The sequence below is a fragment of the Podarcis bocagei genome, assembly GCF_964188305.1.
Source record: "Podarcis bocagei genome assembly, chromosome: 8".
In the NCBI taxonomy this organism is placed as follows: Eukaryota; Metazoa; Chordata; class Lepidosauria; order Squamata; family Lacertidae; genus Podarcis; species Podarcis bocagei.
Genome location: NC_138133.1, coordinates 46,657,834 through 46,675,950, shown reverse-complemented (window position 1 = coordinate 46,675,950; position 18,117 = coordinate 46,657,834). Strand labels below are relative to the sequence as shown.

Below are 18,117 nucleotides of genomic sequence, written 5' to 3'. Positions count from 1 at the left end.
ACAGGTCCAAAAATAAAGCACACATGGTAACCCTAGTGGTTAGATGAACTTATTTATGATGCATGTGTGTGAATGTGTGTGGCATTAGCAGCCACATGGAAAAGGATGCTGGAGGCAAAGCTCTGAGGAAGAGAAACAGAATTTGTTGCTATATTCACCTCTTTCTTTTTATCTGGTTTCTACATATACCATTCTTTTGACAAGGAGAAATTCAGCAGGTGGGGAGGATGTGAGTCATTGAAATTAATGTGCATTGCGAACTTAGAGCCGTAAATTTCATTGGGTCTCCTCTTTACGAGTATGACCGGCACTGGAAACAGCCCATTGCAATGGATTGCTTTAAAGTCATTTCTGCATCAGGTAAAGTAATTTTTACACACACACACACACACACACACACACACACACCAATTCCCCACTCCCAACTTGCCCCATATTTTGCCTGACCTGTCCCTTATTTTGCCCGGCCAAAGGTGGCAACCCTAATGTCAGTGCATGCTAAAATGTCAAGAAATGGTCCCCAAAGGCATGTTTGAGTTAAAAGTGGGTCCTGGGTCTGTTGATACTGGCAGCTGGCAGCTTTCCATGGTTGTGGGCATTCCCAGGCCTACCTGGAGATGCCAGGGATTGAAACCTGGACCTTCTGTGTTGCAAATGTACTGAGCTACAACCCCAATTTAGCAAACAAACATTTGCTGCAATTCTGTACATGTTTATTTGGCACCAAGTTCCATTGAATCTAGTGGGCAGTGCTTCTAATGTACAGGATTACATAAATCCTAGACATTTGTCTAAACTTCAAAAGCAGATTTAACTAATAGCTATCACAATTTCTTGACCCCGACCCCCAGATTTCATAATTACACATTGTGTGACCAAGTGTCCAAATCTGGCCATCATTAGGCAATGAGGTAATAGCTACCTGCAAGCTCTGCACTAAGTTGCCTGCTACTCTCAAATGCTGAGGAGCAAGGTGGGTCATTGCCTTAGTTAAAGGAAGATGCAGTTGCCCATCAGGTCAGCTTCTGGACAGAGAATAGGCGATGCACACCATCTTGCACATCTCTTCTGCCAACAAAATGCCACAGAATAGACATGTTTCCCACTTTGGGGAGACATGGCCCTCAACATGACAAATATTAAAGCATTTTACTTTCAATGCTTTTGTAAGCCAGGGAAGGATCACTTCCAGAAGAATCCTGCAATCAGTATTGGGTTGTATAAACAACTGTATCCATTATAACTGGATACGCAGAAGCATACTTGTACTAAGTTCCCAGAGCAGCTAAATGTCAATGTAATGCTACTTTGTAATATTAAAATGAGAAAAAAGTTTCTCATGACCTCAGGATTAGCATTACTCTGGGGGAGGCCTTCAAGATGTGTTTAGAAAAAGGCAACAGTGGATGTACTATTTGTCTTTGACCTCTTTGGACCAGTACTGTCAAGCCTCTTACGTCCTACACACACTGCCCAACATAAAATCAATCAATTGCTGTATTTGACTAAAAGCCATTACAAATCCAGTTACAAAACCAGCAAATCCAATAAAACCTGTTAAGAAAGATCCAGAAATAAGCAACCATTTACAATAAATCAAATTAATGAATCCCCTGCACAATCTAGTGTTGTCTTTTATGTGACTAGCACAAATACTTTTAGTGGCTTTTGCGAATAAAGCTGCTTTATATGTGACAAGTGTGGCGCAGTCATATAATAGCCAACATATTTTTACTTCAGGGTTCTGCAAACATCTGTTCCAAAAATCTTTCTGGGGTTTTGATAGAGCTGAGCTGACAATGGAGTATGTATGTAATGGGGAAGATTTTCTAACTTCACCTGCCCCACAAATACAGAATCTTAAATGCATTGGAACTTTCCTGTATCTTCCATCTAAGACTGATGTGGGCATTGTTTGAAAGTGTAGAATTGTAAAAGCAGTTCTCAGGGAGGCAAAGGGAGGCCTTTTGCTGTTGGAGAGGGTTTTGGTTTTACTTACAATACCAAAATTTGTGAAGGTGGCTGTAGTAGCTGAATCGTTAAGACCACCATACCATTTCCAAACAAATGCTCTTCTAAAATGTGTTGGGGAGGGGGGATTATTGGGCTGTCCTTGTTTTTATTTCTATTATGTATTTTGCATTTTTATATTGTGATTTTATGTTGTTGAACCGCCCTGAGACCTGCGGTTATAGGGCGGTACACAATAATAATAAAAAATGCAGGTCATCTGAAAGGTTGGTCAAAGGGTATTTTAAATAATAAAAAAACAAAGAATTTTCAATAGTTCTTAATACCCAATTTAGTAAAAGCCTATCAGGAACATCATAATAGTTTTAAAAAGCATACATTACACTTCTGCTACATTCATTGGATGGCTGCATTTGATTGTACTTGCCAATGTCTTATTTGAAAATTGATCAGATTTTATATGGACAGTTAAATACAATGCTTACTTTAAATATCTTTTCTACAGACCAGCCTCTCAGCATGTTACACTCATTCACTTTTGTGAGAATGATGGATTTTGAACTAGAATGTAATTTTTAAAGCTGGACAAAGACAAAAGCTGGACACAAAAAACCCTACACGAACACAGGGACAAGATCAGATTTGTTTATTATCCCTCTTATTTTTGCATGGAACGAGCTTTTCCATAGGCCACTATGAGAGCTTCACACAGCAACAGTCTCTCACTACAACATAATGAAGGGATCTAAAAGAAGAAATCTGAAAACAAAAGGTGACCATTCTAAAATTTTACCACCCTACTAAGTCCATTAATCTAATAAATCTGTCAGTGAATGAACTGTTTTTTAATACTGACCTTAGTGAAATGATACAATTTAGTTACACTTAGGTACACTCCAAGAATGAAATCAACAATACATGAATAGACAGGCAAGTCTCTCCTCAACTTCCATATAAGATCTTGTAGACATGTTCATTGTTATAGGACTCTAGATTTCTTATACATATGCATCACCAAGGATTTGTGTTCTATTGGGTTTTTTGTTTATGTGGTCATATCAACTGCATCAAATTGTATTACAGTGGTACCTCGCAAGACGAATGCCTCGCAAGACGAAAAACGCGCAAGCCGAAAGAGTTTTCCGTTTTTTGAGTCGTTCCGCAAGACGAATTTCCCTATGGGCTTGCTTCGCAAGACGAAACGTCTTGCGAGTTCTTGCGAGTTTGTTTCCTTTTTCTTAAAGCCGCTAAGCCGTTAATAGCCGCCAAGCCGCTAATAGCCGCTAATAGCCGTGCTTCGCAAGACGAAAAAACCGCAAGACGAAGAGACTCGCGGAACGGATTTCGTCTTGCAAGGCACCACTGTACATGAGAGGCTACGTTTACATACACATGCGGAGACAAAAGATGTTTTCTGAATCACACCTAAAGAATTTCTTGTGCAAAGATGTAAATTTACTATCATCTCGTTTATGCATTTAGGATACAACTGTACAGAAGCTTCTTCTGCTGTGCATCCTTACTAATTTTGTGTAATTTAGACTTGTTTATATTTTCCCCCAAAGCTACCTCCATGTGAGAATCATACTAAGGTGCCTTCTGTTCAAGTATTGTTCAAGAAACAAAGACCAAATATTTTTGCTATTGATAATCCAGTATCAAGTTTCTTCTTTCAGCATTTAACATAATGGCCTGCATATTTAAGAATCAAATTACAGGAAAAGAGTTTTTTTATTATTGTGTAAAAATCATATAAAATGTTTTAGGCTGTTCTTAGTGATTAATATAAATTTTGTATATCGAATATTAAAGTTTTTGTAAAAATAGTAAACTTTTGATATGAAATCAATGTTGAATATAGTTATGAAACATAATGTGAGCCTCCCTTTAACCATACACTATTAAAATTAAAGTCTGTGCATAAACCATACGCACAAAAAGTTTTAATCTTTTTCCTCCATCAGGTATACCAGTATGTAAAAGTGTAAGGGGAAGGAAAGAGTATCAATCACTCTTTCCCATTTTTATGTAGTACTTCAGTTTAGTCTGAAATTGTGATATTAAATAAATTAAATATTTCATCACACCATATTCTTAACTCAGCTGCACTGACCTGAAAAATTCATGTCAGATTAAAAAGGAAAATTACTTTCCATTGTCAGAGAGCCATGTAGTTGACAGTCCCAGTGACCTAACGTGGGCTTGTCTGAAAAAACACACCAAAGCACCAATGCACGTTCCCTGAAGTTTCATTTATGGCATTCTGAGTTGACCATAACTTCTGTTGCTTTTGGCAGCTGACATTTAATCACTGCACTTAATGTAAGATGCAAAAAAGATGTTTCAGTTCAACTCAAAGTGCTATTCATTGCAAGATGTTGGTGGACTCCCATAATCACTCGGATATAGAGACACCTTTTTCCCATGATTTTGAACATGATCTTCACTCATCTTCTCCAAAGCTTCAATCTATAAAACAGAAAGACACATAGTAGTCAGAAACAGACTATATTTAAATGTACTGCAATTCTGCTTGGCATGATACCAATTTGCTGAACTTGTACTGCCTTTGTCTTCACCTTTTATTGTTGCCAAATTACTGATCAGCTCATGTTTAAACAATTGTGAGTTCATGCAGCATACAAAAAGCCTGTTATTGAGCTTTGCCGATTTTATTTTCTTCCTGTTTCACCAGCATTACGATCCTTGACATTTTTTCCCTTGCAGAAACAAAAAACAGTGGTGCCTCGCAAGACGAAAAGAATCCGTTCTGTGATTCTCTTCGTCTAGCGGATCGTCTTGTGAAGCAAGCCCATTGAAGGATTAGTGGATTAGCGCTATTAGCGGCTTTTAGCAGCTTATCTGCTGATCGGATCAGCTGATAAGCGGCTTAGCAGCTTAGAAAAAAGGGGGGGAGGGGAAAAAACCAGCAGGAACTCGCAAGACATTGTTGTCTTGCAAAGCAAGCCCATAGGAAATTCGTTTTGCGAAGCACCTCCAAAACAGAAAACTCTTTCGTCTAGCGAGTTTTCCGTCTTGCGAGGCATTCGTCTTGCGGGGCACCACTGTAGATTGACACACCATATGCAAGATAGTCTCACCTGGTAACAAAACATCTTTTGTGCTGGGGAAAATGGACAAGGCATAATGGGAAATGCAGACAACAGCACCATCAGCTCAGCCCATGCACAATTATGTCATAAGAACAAGGAGTTAGTTGGGATTTTCATACATAGTTTAGTGAAAATACTACTTCTGTTGAACCATTCCCAGTGGTTCCTATACAAGCATATTCAATGGAAATATTACCTGCGTGTTTAACTAAGAGCCAAATTGAAGTCAAAATCACAGACCCATATTAGTGAAAACAAAGTCCACAGAAACCAAACAACTGCAGACAACTAATTCCTTTGAGCCTCAGATCAGAGGACCTTTGGTCTCGAGTTTCCCCAAACAGCAGCAGTCTATGCCATATGGCAATCTACTACTGAAACTGCTTTGAAAAGCAGTTTGTGTACACCTGACTATTAGCTTAGGTCTTCGCTGAAATGTAATGTTAGTTTATGGCTTTGGTGGTTGCAATTACATTGTTTTGCTGATATGCTGTTTGGTGTATAATTTATGTATATTCTACAGTTTCATTGTTACCACTCTAGAATTGCTAACTGCAGTGAAAAACACAATACAATTGTTTAAAATAAATGTTTATTGTATGTTACAAATAATTCATTAATTTTAGAGTTTTAACAAGCCTGTTTTCAATTTGAAAAATTCTCTTAAAGTTGACATTGAACGCCAAACCCAAATATACTATTTTTGAAGTTCACTACTCTAACTCACAATACTAAAAAAAGAAAGAAAGAAATCCAGCAGGCTTTTTATCTGAGTTCTGATTTTATTGTTTTAATTCATTTTTGTTTCATTGTACTGAGCCTTCTCCATAGCACTCAGATTTGACTGTAATTAAGCAGTGAATATAATGTCTAAAATTAGTAGCAAAATGAGTATAGCTAAAGCAAGAACAATTTCCCTAAGAACACATTCACAGCAGAAAGCAATATATTGTCAGATCAAGTTAGGTCTGGTTAATTCTTTGTGCCCCAAGACTCAGGATTTTCAGGACTATGATAAAAACGGGTTTTCTGAAAACCCTACATTTGCTCACTTTATTGGGCAGGTTAACGCTTTGTATCTTGCAGAAACCAAGGGTTTCACTAAAATGGTACATGAATAAGTTTCATGAATAGTACTCACACATATTCCTAGGGGGACTGCTTCATATTTAGACAGAAAGGCTGGGTCACACAAAGATAAGAGGCATCTCCAAATGCATGAATAACAATGCAAAAAAATTGGGCTCAACTCTGCCTTCATAATGCAGATTTCTCTGCACATTCTAAGAGCTTCTCGGAGTGCAGCCTAGTGAATAAGATCATATTTATACTCCCCCTCCCCCACACACACCAAGGTGGGGAGAACTTACCTCAGCTAAGAAGTCCACTTCATTGTCAGCTGCTAAGTTTAAACCTGAGACAGCATTGAAGAGCTCTCTTTCACCGAGTGTTTCAGATACACCATTCTTCTGGAAGAACTTTCATTAAAAGCAAAGATAAGTTTAACCACTGAATTCATAAAAGCATTCCCCCCCCCCCTCTTTCTCACTTTCTTTCTTTAGTCTAGCAGTTGTTTGAGGTAGCTATTATTTGTGGACATTTGGACTTGCAATAAGATTTTCCTAAGCTTTCTAGCCTGCATTTCTCCCACACAAATACAAGCATGTTTTATAAGTCTGTGTTGTCTTATTTTCGAAGGGGAGTGGAGTCTCCAGATCAAGGCCAGGGCCTTGAATAAAGTCTTTTGATAACCTATTAAAAAGACAGCTGGTTTTTTGTTTTTGTGTTTTTTTCTATTACAAGCAACTAAGGGACCAAAAATCAATTACAATTTAAGATGTTCTCAACTCTTCCTTGAATGTCCCTGAATATAATTGTCTCTCTTCCCCATTAAAATTAAACCTACATTTTCAGAATGAAGTGATAAATATTTTGATAAAACTTCCATATACATTTTAAGATATATGCACTTCTACAGATACAAATACAAAATAACAAGATTGTCAGACGCTTTACCTGTGAAACATTCCTGCAATCTCTAAACAAGAACTGGAGTCCATGTGGGTGAGTGGGCTCCACAGACTGACTGACATCAATTAACCAGACCTATAATATAAATAAGATGAGTATTTCAGATATTTGCATATGGGACCATCTGTAGTTATTTTTCTCCATGCAGAATCTGCTTACCTTTCCCCCTTGCCACAGCATGTTGTATTCACTTAGGTCAGCATGAACTAAACTGCACTCTTTATACAACTGTTGCATCATCTAGAAACAAGCAGCAAGTTATTAATGGGAATGCTCTCCATGCCACTAAATTATTATTCAGTATTACCACTAAAGACTGATTAAAAATTGACAGTGTATGCATGAGTACATGCATGCTGGATACAGAAAACAACCATATGAAAGAACCTTTGCTTATTTTTTCAGAAACAAAATATTACCAAATTAAATTACCGATAATATTTGGCATGCTCACTCTAGTTAGCTTATCTGAACAGTGCAGAATTGCAATTGCATATGACTGATAGGCATGTTTTTAAAATGCCCTAATCACTCTTGCTTCTAAAAGTACTTAGCCATGACTTTTTATAGTACACTTACTACACTAAGAAAGACTGTCAATCTCGGGCGTATTAAATATAATCCAAGTATTGTAGGACTCTAGGAAATACTGTTGTAAAGATAATTGCTGGTTTCACAGAACCAACACTTTCAGTGGTCCTGTATTCGAATTTTTGTTCAAGCTACTTGTAGTAATCTTTGACTCCAATACTGTTCTGACTAAAAAGACAATATAATTAAAGTACATAGTAAAACCACATAAACACATCCATAATAAATAAGCCTATTAAAAGAGCATAACAGTTAAAACAACCATCAAATAAAGTATTTCAAGACCAGGGAAATGCTTGTTGAAACAGGTGCATCTTTAAGAGCAGGTGGAATGCCAATACTGATAGGGCCTCTCATGTTCCACAACATTGGTGCCCCTAATGAAAATGCCAGATTCCATATTATTACAATCCAATAATCAGGCCATGGAAAAACTAATGGGCTTCATCTGATGATCTTAACAACCTTACCAGACAGCAGAGGGACCCTAAATGCACATTTATATAAATTTAATAAGTAAATAAATAAATATTCATCAATTATCTGTTACTGAAAAGAACTCTTGCCAATAGTTTCGAGACAAGACAACTGTATTGATCTTACATGAAGAACTTGATAGTAAGCCTTCTTCATATCTTCGCTACTGAGTTTTACTTCTTTTAGTTTAGGAGCTGGAACTTGATCCTGGCCAATGAAGGACATAACTAAGACATGCTTTTTAAGGGTAACCACTTCTGGGCAAGGAATGCCAGCTGCTTGCATTCTGTGAATAAGACATTAGAGCATAAGAATTTCCAGCTAGTCAAAAACTCACCAAACTACCTACACTGTCATACCTGTTTTGACTCAATTAGTTACTGGCTCTTTATAAAAGCATACAGCAGGTCCGTGAATCTTCTCTGCTGAGCAGGCAAGATCCTTAGCTCACCCACCTCTGGTGGGTCACTTTGACAAATGTGACCTGTCACCCACCTGTCAATCACCTGACATCAGGTCACCCATTTCTCCTTTGAAGTACAGCTTGAATGCAAGCCAATCAGTTAAAAGACATTTTAGCTGATCCAACTGAAGCTTGAAGTGACTGCCAATCCAGAAAACCCTGTGTGATTCCGTATTGTGAGGCTCTTATCAATCCTCTGCACCAATGTCTTTCCCTGCCCCACACCTAAGATCATATACAACTTTAGGTGTGGGGTGGGTGGATTGGGGGCCAAATTAGGCACATTTGTACCAGCCCTAATTAGACTTGTGGGCTGCAGATTCCTCATTACTGCCATATAACATTTTAATAACAGCTTTAAATGTATTAACTAATGGTTGTACTCAATTATGCTTTATTTTGGATTTTTATATTTATTTTTAACCATACTGTATATTTGTATAGCTTTGTATTTTATTGTATACACCAACTGGAAAAGTGAGCATGACAGGCACTATATAGTTTTAAATAAATTAAGATTTAAAGCAAAACAGTTACCTGTATAGCAGCATTCGGATACAGCAAATAGTAATTGTAAAAAATGTAAAATATTTTATACATAAAGGAACATGGTTCAAGACACGTAGTCAATGTTGAAAGGAGATTTTACATTGATTCCCAAGTACTTGGTTTTCAACAAGATGCTACAGCTTATTCATACCTACACCTACATTTCTATACCTTTTTAAGTTGTGCATTTCTTTCTCAGCCCACATTCGGATTATCTTTCGTGGATTCAGTTTGCTGAAACGATCTCTGAACCTATAATCATCTTTGATATACTTATCACGATTTTTAAATTCATTCAGAGTTGTTTTAAACACCTTTATGGCACATTCTGAAGGTATGGGGCTAGCATCCTCACTCAAACTTTAAGAGGAGAAAAAGAAGAAGTTTTAGTTACATGCCTACAAACCAATTTTAAAGAAGCTTCAACCAGTAAAACAGATGAGAAAGTATAGATAAGGCAAAAGACCAGAACATATTTGGAAAATTATTTCATTGCATTATATCTCAATATGTCAGCTTTGAAACATTTGACCATTGAACTAGTTAAATATTCATTTTATAATGATGTATATTTTACATTACTAGATTTAAATATTTAACTTAAGGTTTCATGATAGCCTATATTATTATTTATTTTAAGGAAGGGGGACAAGTGTGATGCTGCATACTTCCACTGCAACAATTTTATAAAATCTAAGCTAACAAACAGTATACATGTATTCCAAATACTATGTTGCTCTGCAGTTGCTCTCAGTTTTACACAATACAAGTATCATAACCATATTTTTTAAAAATACCTTCCTCCATATGCATGAAACACCACCGACTCTTTTCCTGTACTTATGCATCCAGTGATGGTCTCCAGCATTCCAGAATTGACCATCTTATACAAAAGTAAGCGTGTTTTAGGATCTACTGCTTTCTCCTGCACAAGAAGAGCGGGGAAGATAAATTTTTATTATGCTGTATGTTTAGTGCAGACAAAACGTTCCTTTGATTAATCTACAAGTGCTATGAACTTTAGCTTGATCAGGTGCTTTAAATTTTAAAACGATCCTCTATATATTTTTCTGTATCAATTACTTCAGACTTAACACTCCCATAGCATAAAACAACCTATTCAGCAGGTGCAACTGTCAAATAATGTTCTGCTATGACTCCAGAAAAGTGTTAACTTTTCCAGTATTCAGATATCAAGTTTATTCTAAATAATACAGCCCTGCTAAACTATGCAATTTTCATTTTGTCTGAGTCACCGAAACGTACAGCAGTGGAATGTTCCTTCTTCTCATGGAGCCTGGCGCTTCGACGTTCCTCGGAGTATGCATGCTGCTTTAAGGCATTGAAGACATGATTGGACAATTTTAGGTCCATACCAATTCCATCACCAACTTGAAATCCAGGTGCAAACTGTGAAGACAGGTGAAATTCAGTGAATGACATGGAATTTTCTGTGTGTCTGAAAAAGTTGCTGATAGGGGAGACCTACAACTGCAACGCGTCCATTACTTACTGTAGCTCAGAACAGCAGAAAAAAAATTTCCCCATATTATCATAACAAACTAAAGAGAAGACCTATGGGAGAGAGACTCACTTCAGGCCAGTTTGGGAGCTTTAAGACAGAGCAGAAATTTGAACCCAGATCTCTTAGCACTTTATCCACTAAAGCACACTGCAGATGACAGTAATACAGATAATAAATTTTATTGTTCTTGTCAGAGGCCATGACAAATACAAACTACAACAGACCAATATAGTTATAAGATAGAATAAAAATATGGGGCAACTATACTATGAAGCTCTAGTACAGGGTTCGGCTAGGTGACGCTCATGGTCCCGTCCAACTCTACAATTCTATGAGCCTATGAAATCCTTCTACGAAAGATTCGGGAAGAAGTAGACTCCACCGTGGGAGCAGGGCCGGGGCGGGAGAGTGCTAGAGTTCTGTCTAGTCAAGTTGAGTGGGATCAATTCCAATCTGTTACCTCCGAGGATGTGGACAGGCTGCTTGGACGAGTGAAACCAACCACCTGTCTCCTGGATCCTTGCCCATCTTGGCTTATTAAAAGCTAGCCGGGAAGGACTGGGCAATGGGCTTCGTGGGGTGGTGAATGCTTCCCTCCGTGAGGGAGCCTTCCCAGACCCGCTGAAAGAGGCGGTTATTAAACCGCTTCTTAAAAAACCATCTTTAGATGCGGCCACGATGGCCAACTATCGCCCAGTCTCAAATCTTCCATTCCTGGGCAAGGTGATTGAGCGAGCGGTTGCCGAACAACTCCAGGCACGCCTGGAAGAAGAGGACCATTTGGATCCCTTCCAGTCGGGATTCAGGCCTCATCATGGGACTGAAACTGCCTTGGTCGCACTGGTTGATGATCTCCGGCGGGCTAGGGACAAAGGTGAGAGCTGTTTCCTAGTTCTGCTGGATCTCTCAGCGGCGTTTGATACCATCGACCATAGCATCCTTCTGGACCGTCTTGAGGGGCTGGGAGCTGGGGGCACTGTTATACAGTGGTTCCGCTCCTTCCTCCTGGGCCGTGTTCAGAAAGTGGTGGTGGGGGATGAGTGTTCAGACCCCTGGGCTCTCACTTGTGGGGTGCCTCAGGGTTCTGTCCTCTCCCCCATGCTTTTCAACACTTACATGCGGCCGCTGGGAGAGATCATCAGGAGGTTTGGGCTGGGTGTTCATCAGTATGCGGATGATACCCAGCTCTACCTCTCTTTTAAATCAGAACCAGTGAAGGCGGTGAAGGTCCTGTGTGAGTGTCTGGAGGCGGTTGGAGGATGGATGGCGGCTAACAGATTGAGGTTGAATCCTGACAAGACAGAAGTACTGTTTTTGGGGGACAGGAGGCGGGCAGGTGTGGAGGATTCCCTGGTCCTGAATGGGGTAACTGTGCCCCTGAAGGACCAGGTGCGCAGCCTGGGAGTCATTTTGGACTCACAGCTGTCCATGGAGGCACAGGTCAAATCTGTGTCCAGGGCAGCTGTTTACCAGCTCCATCTGGTACGTAGGCTGAGACCCTATCTGCCTGCGGACTGTCTCGCCAGAGTGGTGCATGCTCTGGTTATCTCCCGCTTGGACTACTGCAATGCACTCTACGTGGGGCTACCTTTGAAGGTGACTCGGAAACTACAACTAATCCAGAATGCGGCAGCTAGACTGGTGACTGGGAGCGGCCGCCGAGACCATATAACACCGGTCTTGAAAGACCTGCATTGGCTCCCAGTACGTTTCCGAGCACAATTCAAAGTGTTGGTGCTGACCTTTAAAGCCCTAAACGGCCTCGGTCCAGTATACCTGAAGGAGCGTCTCCACCCCCATCATTCTGCCCGGACGCTGAGGTCCAGCGCCGAGGGCCTTCTGGCGGTTCCCTCATTGCGAGAAGCAAAGCTACAGGGAACCAGGCAGAGGGCCTTCTCGGTAGTGGCGCCCGCCCTGTGGAACGCCCTTCCAGCAGATGTCAAAGCGATAAACAACTACCTGACATTCAGGAGACATCTTAAGGCAGCCCTGTTCAGGGAAGTTTTTAACGTGTGATATTTTATTGTATTTTTGGTTTTTATGGAAGCCGCCCAGAGTGGCTGGGGAGGCCCAGCCAGATGGGCGGGGTATAAATAATAAATTATTATTATTATTATTATTATTATTATTATTATTATTATTATTATTATTATTATTTAACCAGAGACATTAGGGGGCATTCCAAGGTAATAGGATACCGTGCTCCCTTCTGGATCTGGATCTCTGACACATGCTTCAGAAGCTAAGAGATCATGGCCCAGTTTACATGCCGTGCTAAACTATGGCTTGTTTAGATGAAGTGTGGCTTGCTGAACCATGGTTTGTTGGCCACCCAGTGCTGGACACTCACCAAGCTACAGAGGCATGAGGTAAGAGCAGCCAGAAAACAAATTTAGCTTGGGAGAAAACAAGCCATGACTTGTTTGTTCAACATTCTATGAGTTACCTCACAGATGGGCAAACTATGGTTACAACAAACTAGGGCTTAGTGTTATGTGCAGATAGAGCCATATAATTGTTTTTAAACAGGTGCATAGAACAAGTTTAAATACTGGCATAGATACTATCATGACATTTGTATCAAGTACTGGGTTATCATGGGAAGTGAAGCAGTATATATCAAGAGTCAACAAGTGTTTTGCAAGTAGTCATGGACCAACTTTGGAACGTCAATCATAAACTTAGGACAGAACTTACATTTTCCATTCGAGCAGTATTCTTTCTTCCACACACAACCTCATCATGCTTGGTAGTAATATCTTTTCCTTTTCCTATAAAGCCTTTCTTTGGAGTAGTAGTGGGCTTATCTATGAATAATAAAAATATTGCACTCAAAATACACTTCCAAGACTAGTAAATGTATGCAACCTTTTTAGCCACATGTACAAAGCATTCTAGGGCACAAATTACACTGACGCTATCAATATATATATATGTATAGTTATATCATATGGTTCCCTACACAAACTACCCTGATCCTTTCCATTTCATTTGGCTGTTATTTCTTTGCAGCTATAGTGAACAAAAAGGTCTTAGTTCTTAGGGAAGCTTGAGAAAATCTGACACTTTCATATCCCAAAAAGGGGGCTCATTTAGTAAAGATTTTTTTGAAATGTGTTGCTAATGCATCATATTTAATCAACGTAACTAGAAAATGCATGAACTACTGACAAAGTTATTGGAAGGCTGCAGCTTCCCATTCCTGAATCTGTCTCCTAGACAATCTTTGCACAAGAGAAGTACACATAACTGCATTACTCACATTCCTTCCTTTTCTTCTCCTCCCTATACTCTATTCTAAATTTTTAGAATTCAAGCTACAGTTTAGCAGGGATTTGCCTTTTGCTATTAAAAGCACTCCCATGTGCTCTATTAAACATTATAATATTTAAAAGATAACAGCATATTATGTAATTCACAGCGTGATCTTCATTAAGCAGTTGCCAATGGCCTCACAAAACACTTTTTCAGGATCCTACAATACGAAAAACTTTGCTTATAGAAATGGTATATTTCGTAAGCTTTTAATCCAATTTGTACCTGCTCTATAAGGATCATGACGAGTATCCTGCCAATCAACCTCATCTTCAGAGCTGTCACTGTCTTCAAAAGGATGTACCTTGCGGTAGTTCTCAAAAGATATGGACACTTGAGAAATAGAAACAAAAATGTATATGAGTTAACAGTTGTTATAAGGGCCACTGAGAAACAGAAAGATTCACCCTAACAAAGAAATCATGACTCATGATAGTAACCTTTGCTATCTCCATTGAACTTCTTTTCTTCACGTCGAAGCTGTGCATCAAACTCTCTATCAAATTCCATTTGCAGCATCTGTGCCAGCATCAAGTCACTGGAAGTATCAATATTCTCCCCACTAATAAATGATCCTTCAACAGCCCTGGACATGAGAGACCAAAAGAGAACACTTAGCGGGACAATTCAGCCCTTGGTACTCCAACTAAAAATATAGTACATTGTTAGCTGCCATATAATATACGTTGCAGAGGAGGAAGTTGATTGCTTTGTGTAATTAAAAAGGAAGGAGGTGGCTATGCAATTTCTTCATTTTAAAGGAGCCTGGCAGGACACTAAATAATTTCCACACAGTATACAACATGGAGTGTGGTAATTCTACTCCCTTCCTTTTGAATACAGCTCACTTAAAACAAGGAAGCAATTCAGACTCTTTCAGGCACCTTATGTAAGAGTCATTTCACTAGGCACCAACTTTTTTCCTCTCTCAAACCTGAAGAGAAAGCTATGGCAGCAGCAGGTAGGAAGGGCCGTAATTAGCTTTTTTACCCCCAATGAAAAGACTTTGTCAAGCCCCAATATTGACTTTAGCTATTGCTACAATAGTTTCCCAAAAATCACACTCACCATCTGACTCTATGCATATGTACTCAGAAGTTCTACTTATGTAATATATACTTCCAAGTACAGGTGTGAAGAATTGCATCTGTAAAAAAAAAAATGCAGGATCCCACTAACAATTAACTAAGTCTGTAATAAACTTTCATAATGTAAGGATATTCAACTTACGATACCACTTCAGGAAAAGAAGAATTTTCTTCTTCTAACTGTAGCTCTTTAGCTAGCTGTTCACTCATGACATCAGCAAAGGAACATGATATTGTGGTGTTTTTAGGAGTTCCCCATGGACACTGCAACAAAAATAGATATCTTTTTGGCTATGGATAAGACAGATAATTTTTCTTTGCATAAAATCCTGATGTCACATTTCTTTGTATAGATACACGGAAATACACTGTGTAAAATGAATCCAGACTTGTGAAGTCACAGAAGTGAGTCATACTACTTTTTATTTAAAGACTGAACAATGCCTTTAAAAAGTACAGTATGCATAAAAATATATCAGCATTTAAAATATGAGAGCTGTTTAAATATTTGCCTCTATAATCCACTCAATTTCTGTTTCGGATCTGAAATTGTCACTTTCTCCACTTAAATAACTGATTATGTCCAGGATAAGACAGTCTCCCCCTGTTTTTTCACTGATCATTGCCAACAGTGTTAGAAACCGAGATATGAAAACTAGGAACTAAATGACACCTTAAACCTAGGTTATGGGCACAACAATGGGATGTCTAGACACACTTTTTATAACAAGAATACAAAGCTGAAAATGAATGAACTGCAGCTAAAATATCATGTTCATTTTTCACATGGTCTAGTACTTCCCCTGCCCACACCTTAATATCCTTAAGAGGGTCTCTTCTCCAGTCTTCAGAGAGTAACTGGAAGTGGGGAGGCAGAAAAAGGTCCTCCTTTCCTTCCATTCTGCAGTTTTAATCTGAAATCTCAGGCGCAGTACTGCGCCCAGAGCTCAGAAACTGCTCATGCTAATGAAATTCCCTGTCACAAAATGTGCTTAGAACAATGGGAGTTTCAAACACTGAGTGCCAACTATGTATCATCCTACAAAATACCTACTGATAAAAATCAGAAGGGTTTGATTAGCTGACGAATATGTGTCCACACTGATCAAAGATCCACATGACAGAGAACAAATGCTTTTTACCATGCCAACTTTATTGATAAAGGACCAAAGGTCTGGCTTACAAAGAACTCTTCTCTCAGAAATTCATGTTACATAACACTAAGGCTGATCTTGCTGCTCTGAACTAGATTGCAGCCTATCTGCTCCAGCTTACATTAGTGAGGTCATTGAGAGTTAGGAATTATTAAGAATTTGTAAAACAGCTGTTACTTTAAACGTTACAGCAGCACACCCATAAATCTAATTTATGAATGATGGACCCGTTAATGGTCTCTCTCAATGAATACCAGGTTTCAGAGCACTACAAATGAGTTACTTGGCTCTGAGCCCAGCACCATATCCATCTGTAGCCTCTTATCAGAAGACTGACAAACAGGCAAGCTTATCTGAGCGCAGACTCAAAATTGCTTAAATAAGTTATTACTCCCGATCATTACATTCTAACCTTGTTTTTTTTTTTGGGGGGGGGTTACGACCAGGTCCTTGAAACAATGAGAACCCTATACCTATTTGCCTCTATGCTGGCAAAGAGTATTATTATTTACTTTGCTCACTCAGCTATGTCCCACCTACCACCTTTCTGCCACATAGCCTCCAGTGGCTATGAAATGGTTGTTCCCTCACCAGTCCCCAATTCTATCATCACAGGACCCCATGGACCATTTACTCGTCTCTGCCAGCACAAGGTTGGCCTTCTGAATTAGAGCAACCCTGTGGGGCAGGGGGTGGAAAGGAAAGGAGCCAGCGGCGGGGTCACTTCGAACAATAAAACCCGCGCCCCCCTACCCGTCCCAACCAGTGTGGCGGGAGAAGAGGCAAAGCCAAGGCCTCCTTCTCTGGAGGCCTGACACCTCGTTTACACCCGCAGAAGGACGAGGCGGGCAGAATCATACGAAGTGAGTGGACTGTACCACTTCAGGTTCCGCGAGGGGAGGCAGCGTCGTTTTTCTTAACTGTCACCACAACATTCCCTGAGAGGAAACCGTGTGTGTGTGTGGCGGGTGGGGGGAGATATTTCATTTTGTTTCCTCTCAGGTAATTACGCGACGAGGCCTCCGCTCTACTCGCTTATCAATGGGGGGATCCTCCCCGCCGCCGCCCTTCCGTGCCTGAAGCGACGACGGAGCCCATCCCGCCACCTCAGGCCTCCTCCGCTGGCTCTCGTTCCGGGGGCGGCTGGATCTGGACCAGGCCTGAAGAAATTCCTCGGGCACGTCCGCCGCCCCCCCCTGCCTCACCTTGCTTTGGGGCCAAGCTGGACTCGCGCTCGCCTCAGGAGTGGGGACGACAGCAGCGATTGCTCCGGGCTCCATGTTAGGCGTGCAAAGGAACGGAGATGGACGCCGAGAGAAGGAAGAGCAGCAACAAGGCAAGAGGGCGCCTGGCAGAAATAAAACTTCTTCCGGCTTCTTCTCCGCTCGCCTCAACTCCTCCCGCCCCTTCGCCGTCGGCGCTGGTTGCCTATTGGTTCGCTGAGTACACGTCTCGGTGACGTCACTTCCTTTGGAATCTCCCCTGCCCTAAGAGGTTTTTGTGTTGCTGTCGGCGGCCGCTTCGCTTCCTGCTTTGTAGTACGGATAAAACCACTCCGTCCCTTTCATTCGTTTATGGCACGGTTTTCTCACAATGCCGTGAAAATAAACCAATGACCAAAAAACTAAATCAGCGCTGGAACCTACGCTTTTGAATAAATGGGAACACGAATGGCTCCTCAGCGATGACCTTTAAATCCATCTTCTCTTTCAGATGAGAAATGCCTGTCATTTGGGATTCGGCACCCCCACGACTCGGGTTTCTTTTTCAATCACAGTCTGCAGCTCTGGGGTTCACCATTGGGAAACATCATAACGAAGAGTTGCCCTTGTCCACTTCC

At 40.3% G+C, this 18,117-nt stretch overlaps 1 protein-coding gene across 1 annotated transcript; it reads right to left on the bottom strand.

Moving 5' to 3' along the window:
- Positions 1–4,204: 4,204 nt before the first annotated feature.
- Positions 4,205–17,687, bottom strand: RIOK3 (RIO kinase 3). The gene is made up of 13 exons (XM_081205395.1): positions 17,483–17,687; positions 15,266–15,387; positions 14,476–14,621; positions 14,261–14,368; positions 13,418–13,527; positions 10,462–10,605; positions 9,993–10,120; positions 9,367–9,555; positions 8,310–8,469; positions 7,275–7,355; positions 7,101–7,190; positions 6,455–6,562; positions 4,205–4,440 (listed from the first exon to the last, which is right to left on the bottom strand). The coding sequence occupies exons 1-13, from the start codon at positions 17,555–17,557 to the stop codon at positions 4,333–4,335; spliced, it is 1,569 nt and encodes a 522-aa protein (XP_081061521.1). The 5' UTR covers positions 17,558–17,687; the 3' UTR covers positions 4,205–4,332.
- Between the last annotated feature and the right edge of the window lie 430 nt (positions 17,688–18,117).

What these genes read in the sequence shown, in the direction of transcription:
- RIOK3 (XM_081205395.1), bottom strand. Translation starts at nt 17,557, where the DNA reads ATGGAGCCCGGAGCAATCGCTGCTGTCGTCCCCACTCCTGAGGCGAGC. An exon ending in TCTTTTCCTGAAGTGGTATC is followed by an intron (nt 14,622 to 15,265) that starts GTAAGTTGAATA and finishes TCTCATGTCCAG; the next exon opens with GGCTGTTGAAGGATCATTTA. An exon ending in GAAATGCACAACTTAAAAAG is followed by an intron (nt 8,470 to 9,366) that starts GTATAGAAATGT and finishes TCTTATTCACAG; the next exon opens with AATGCAAGCAGCTGGCATTC.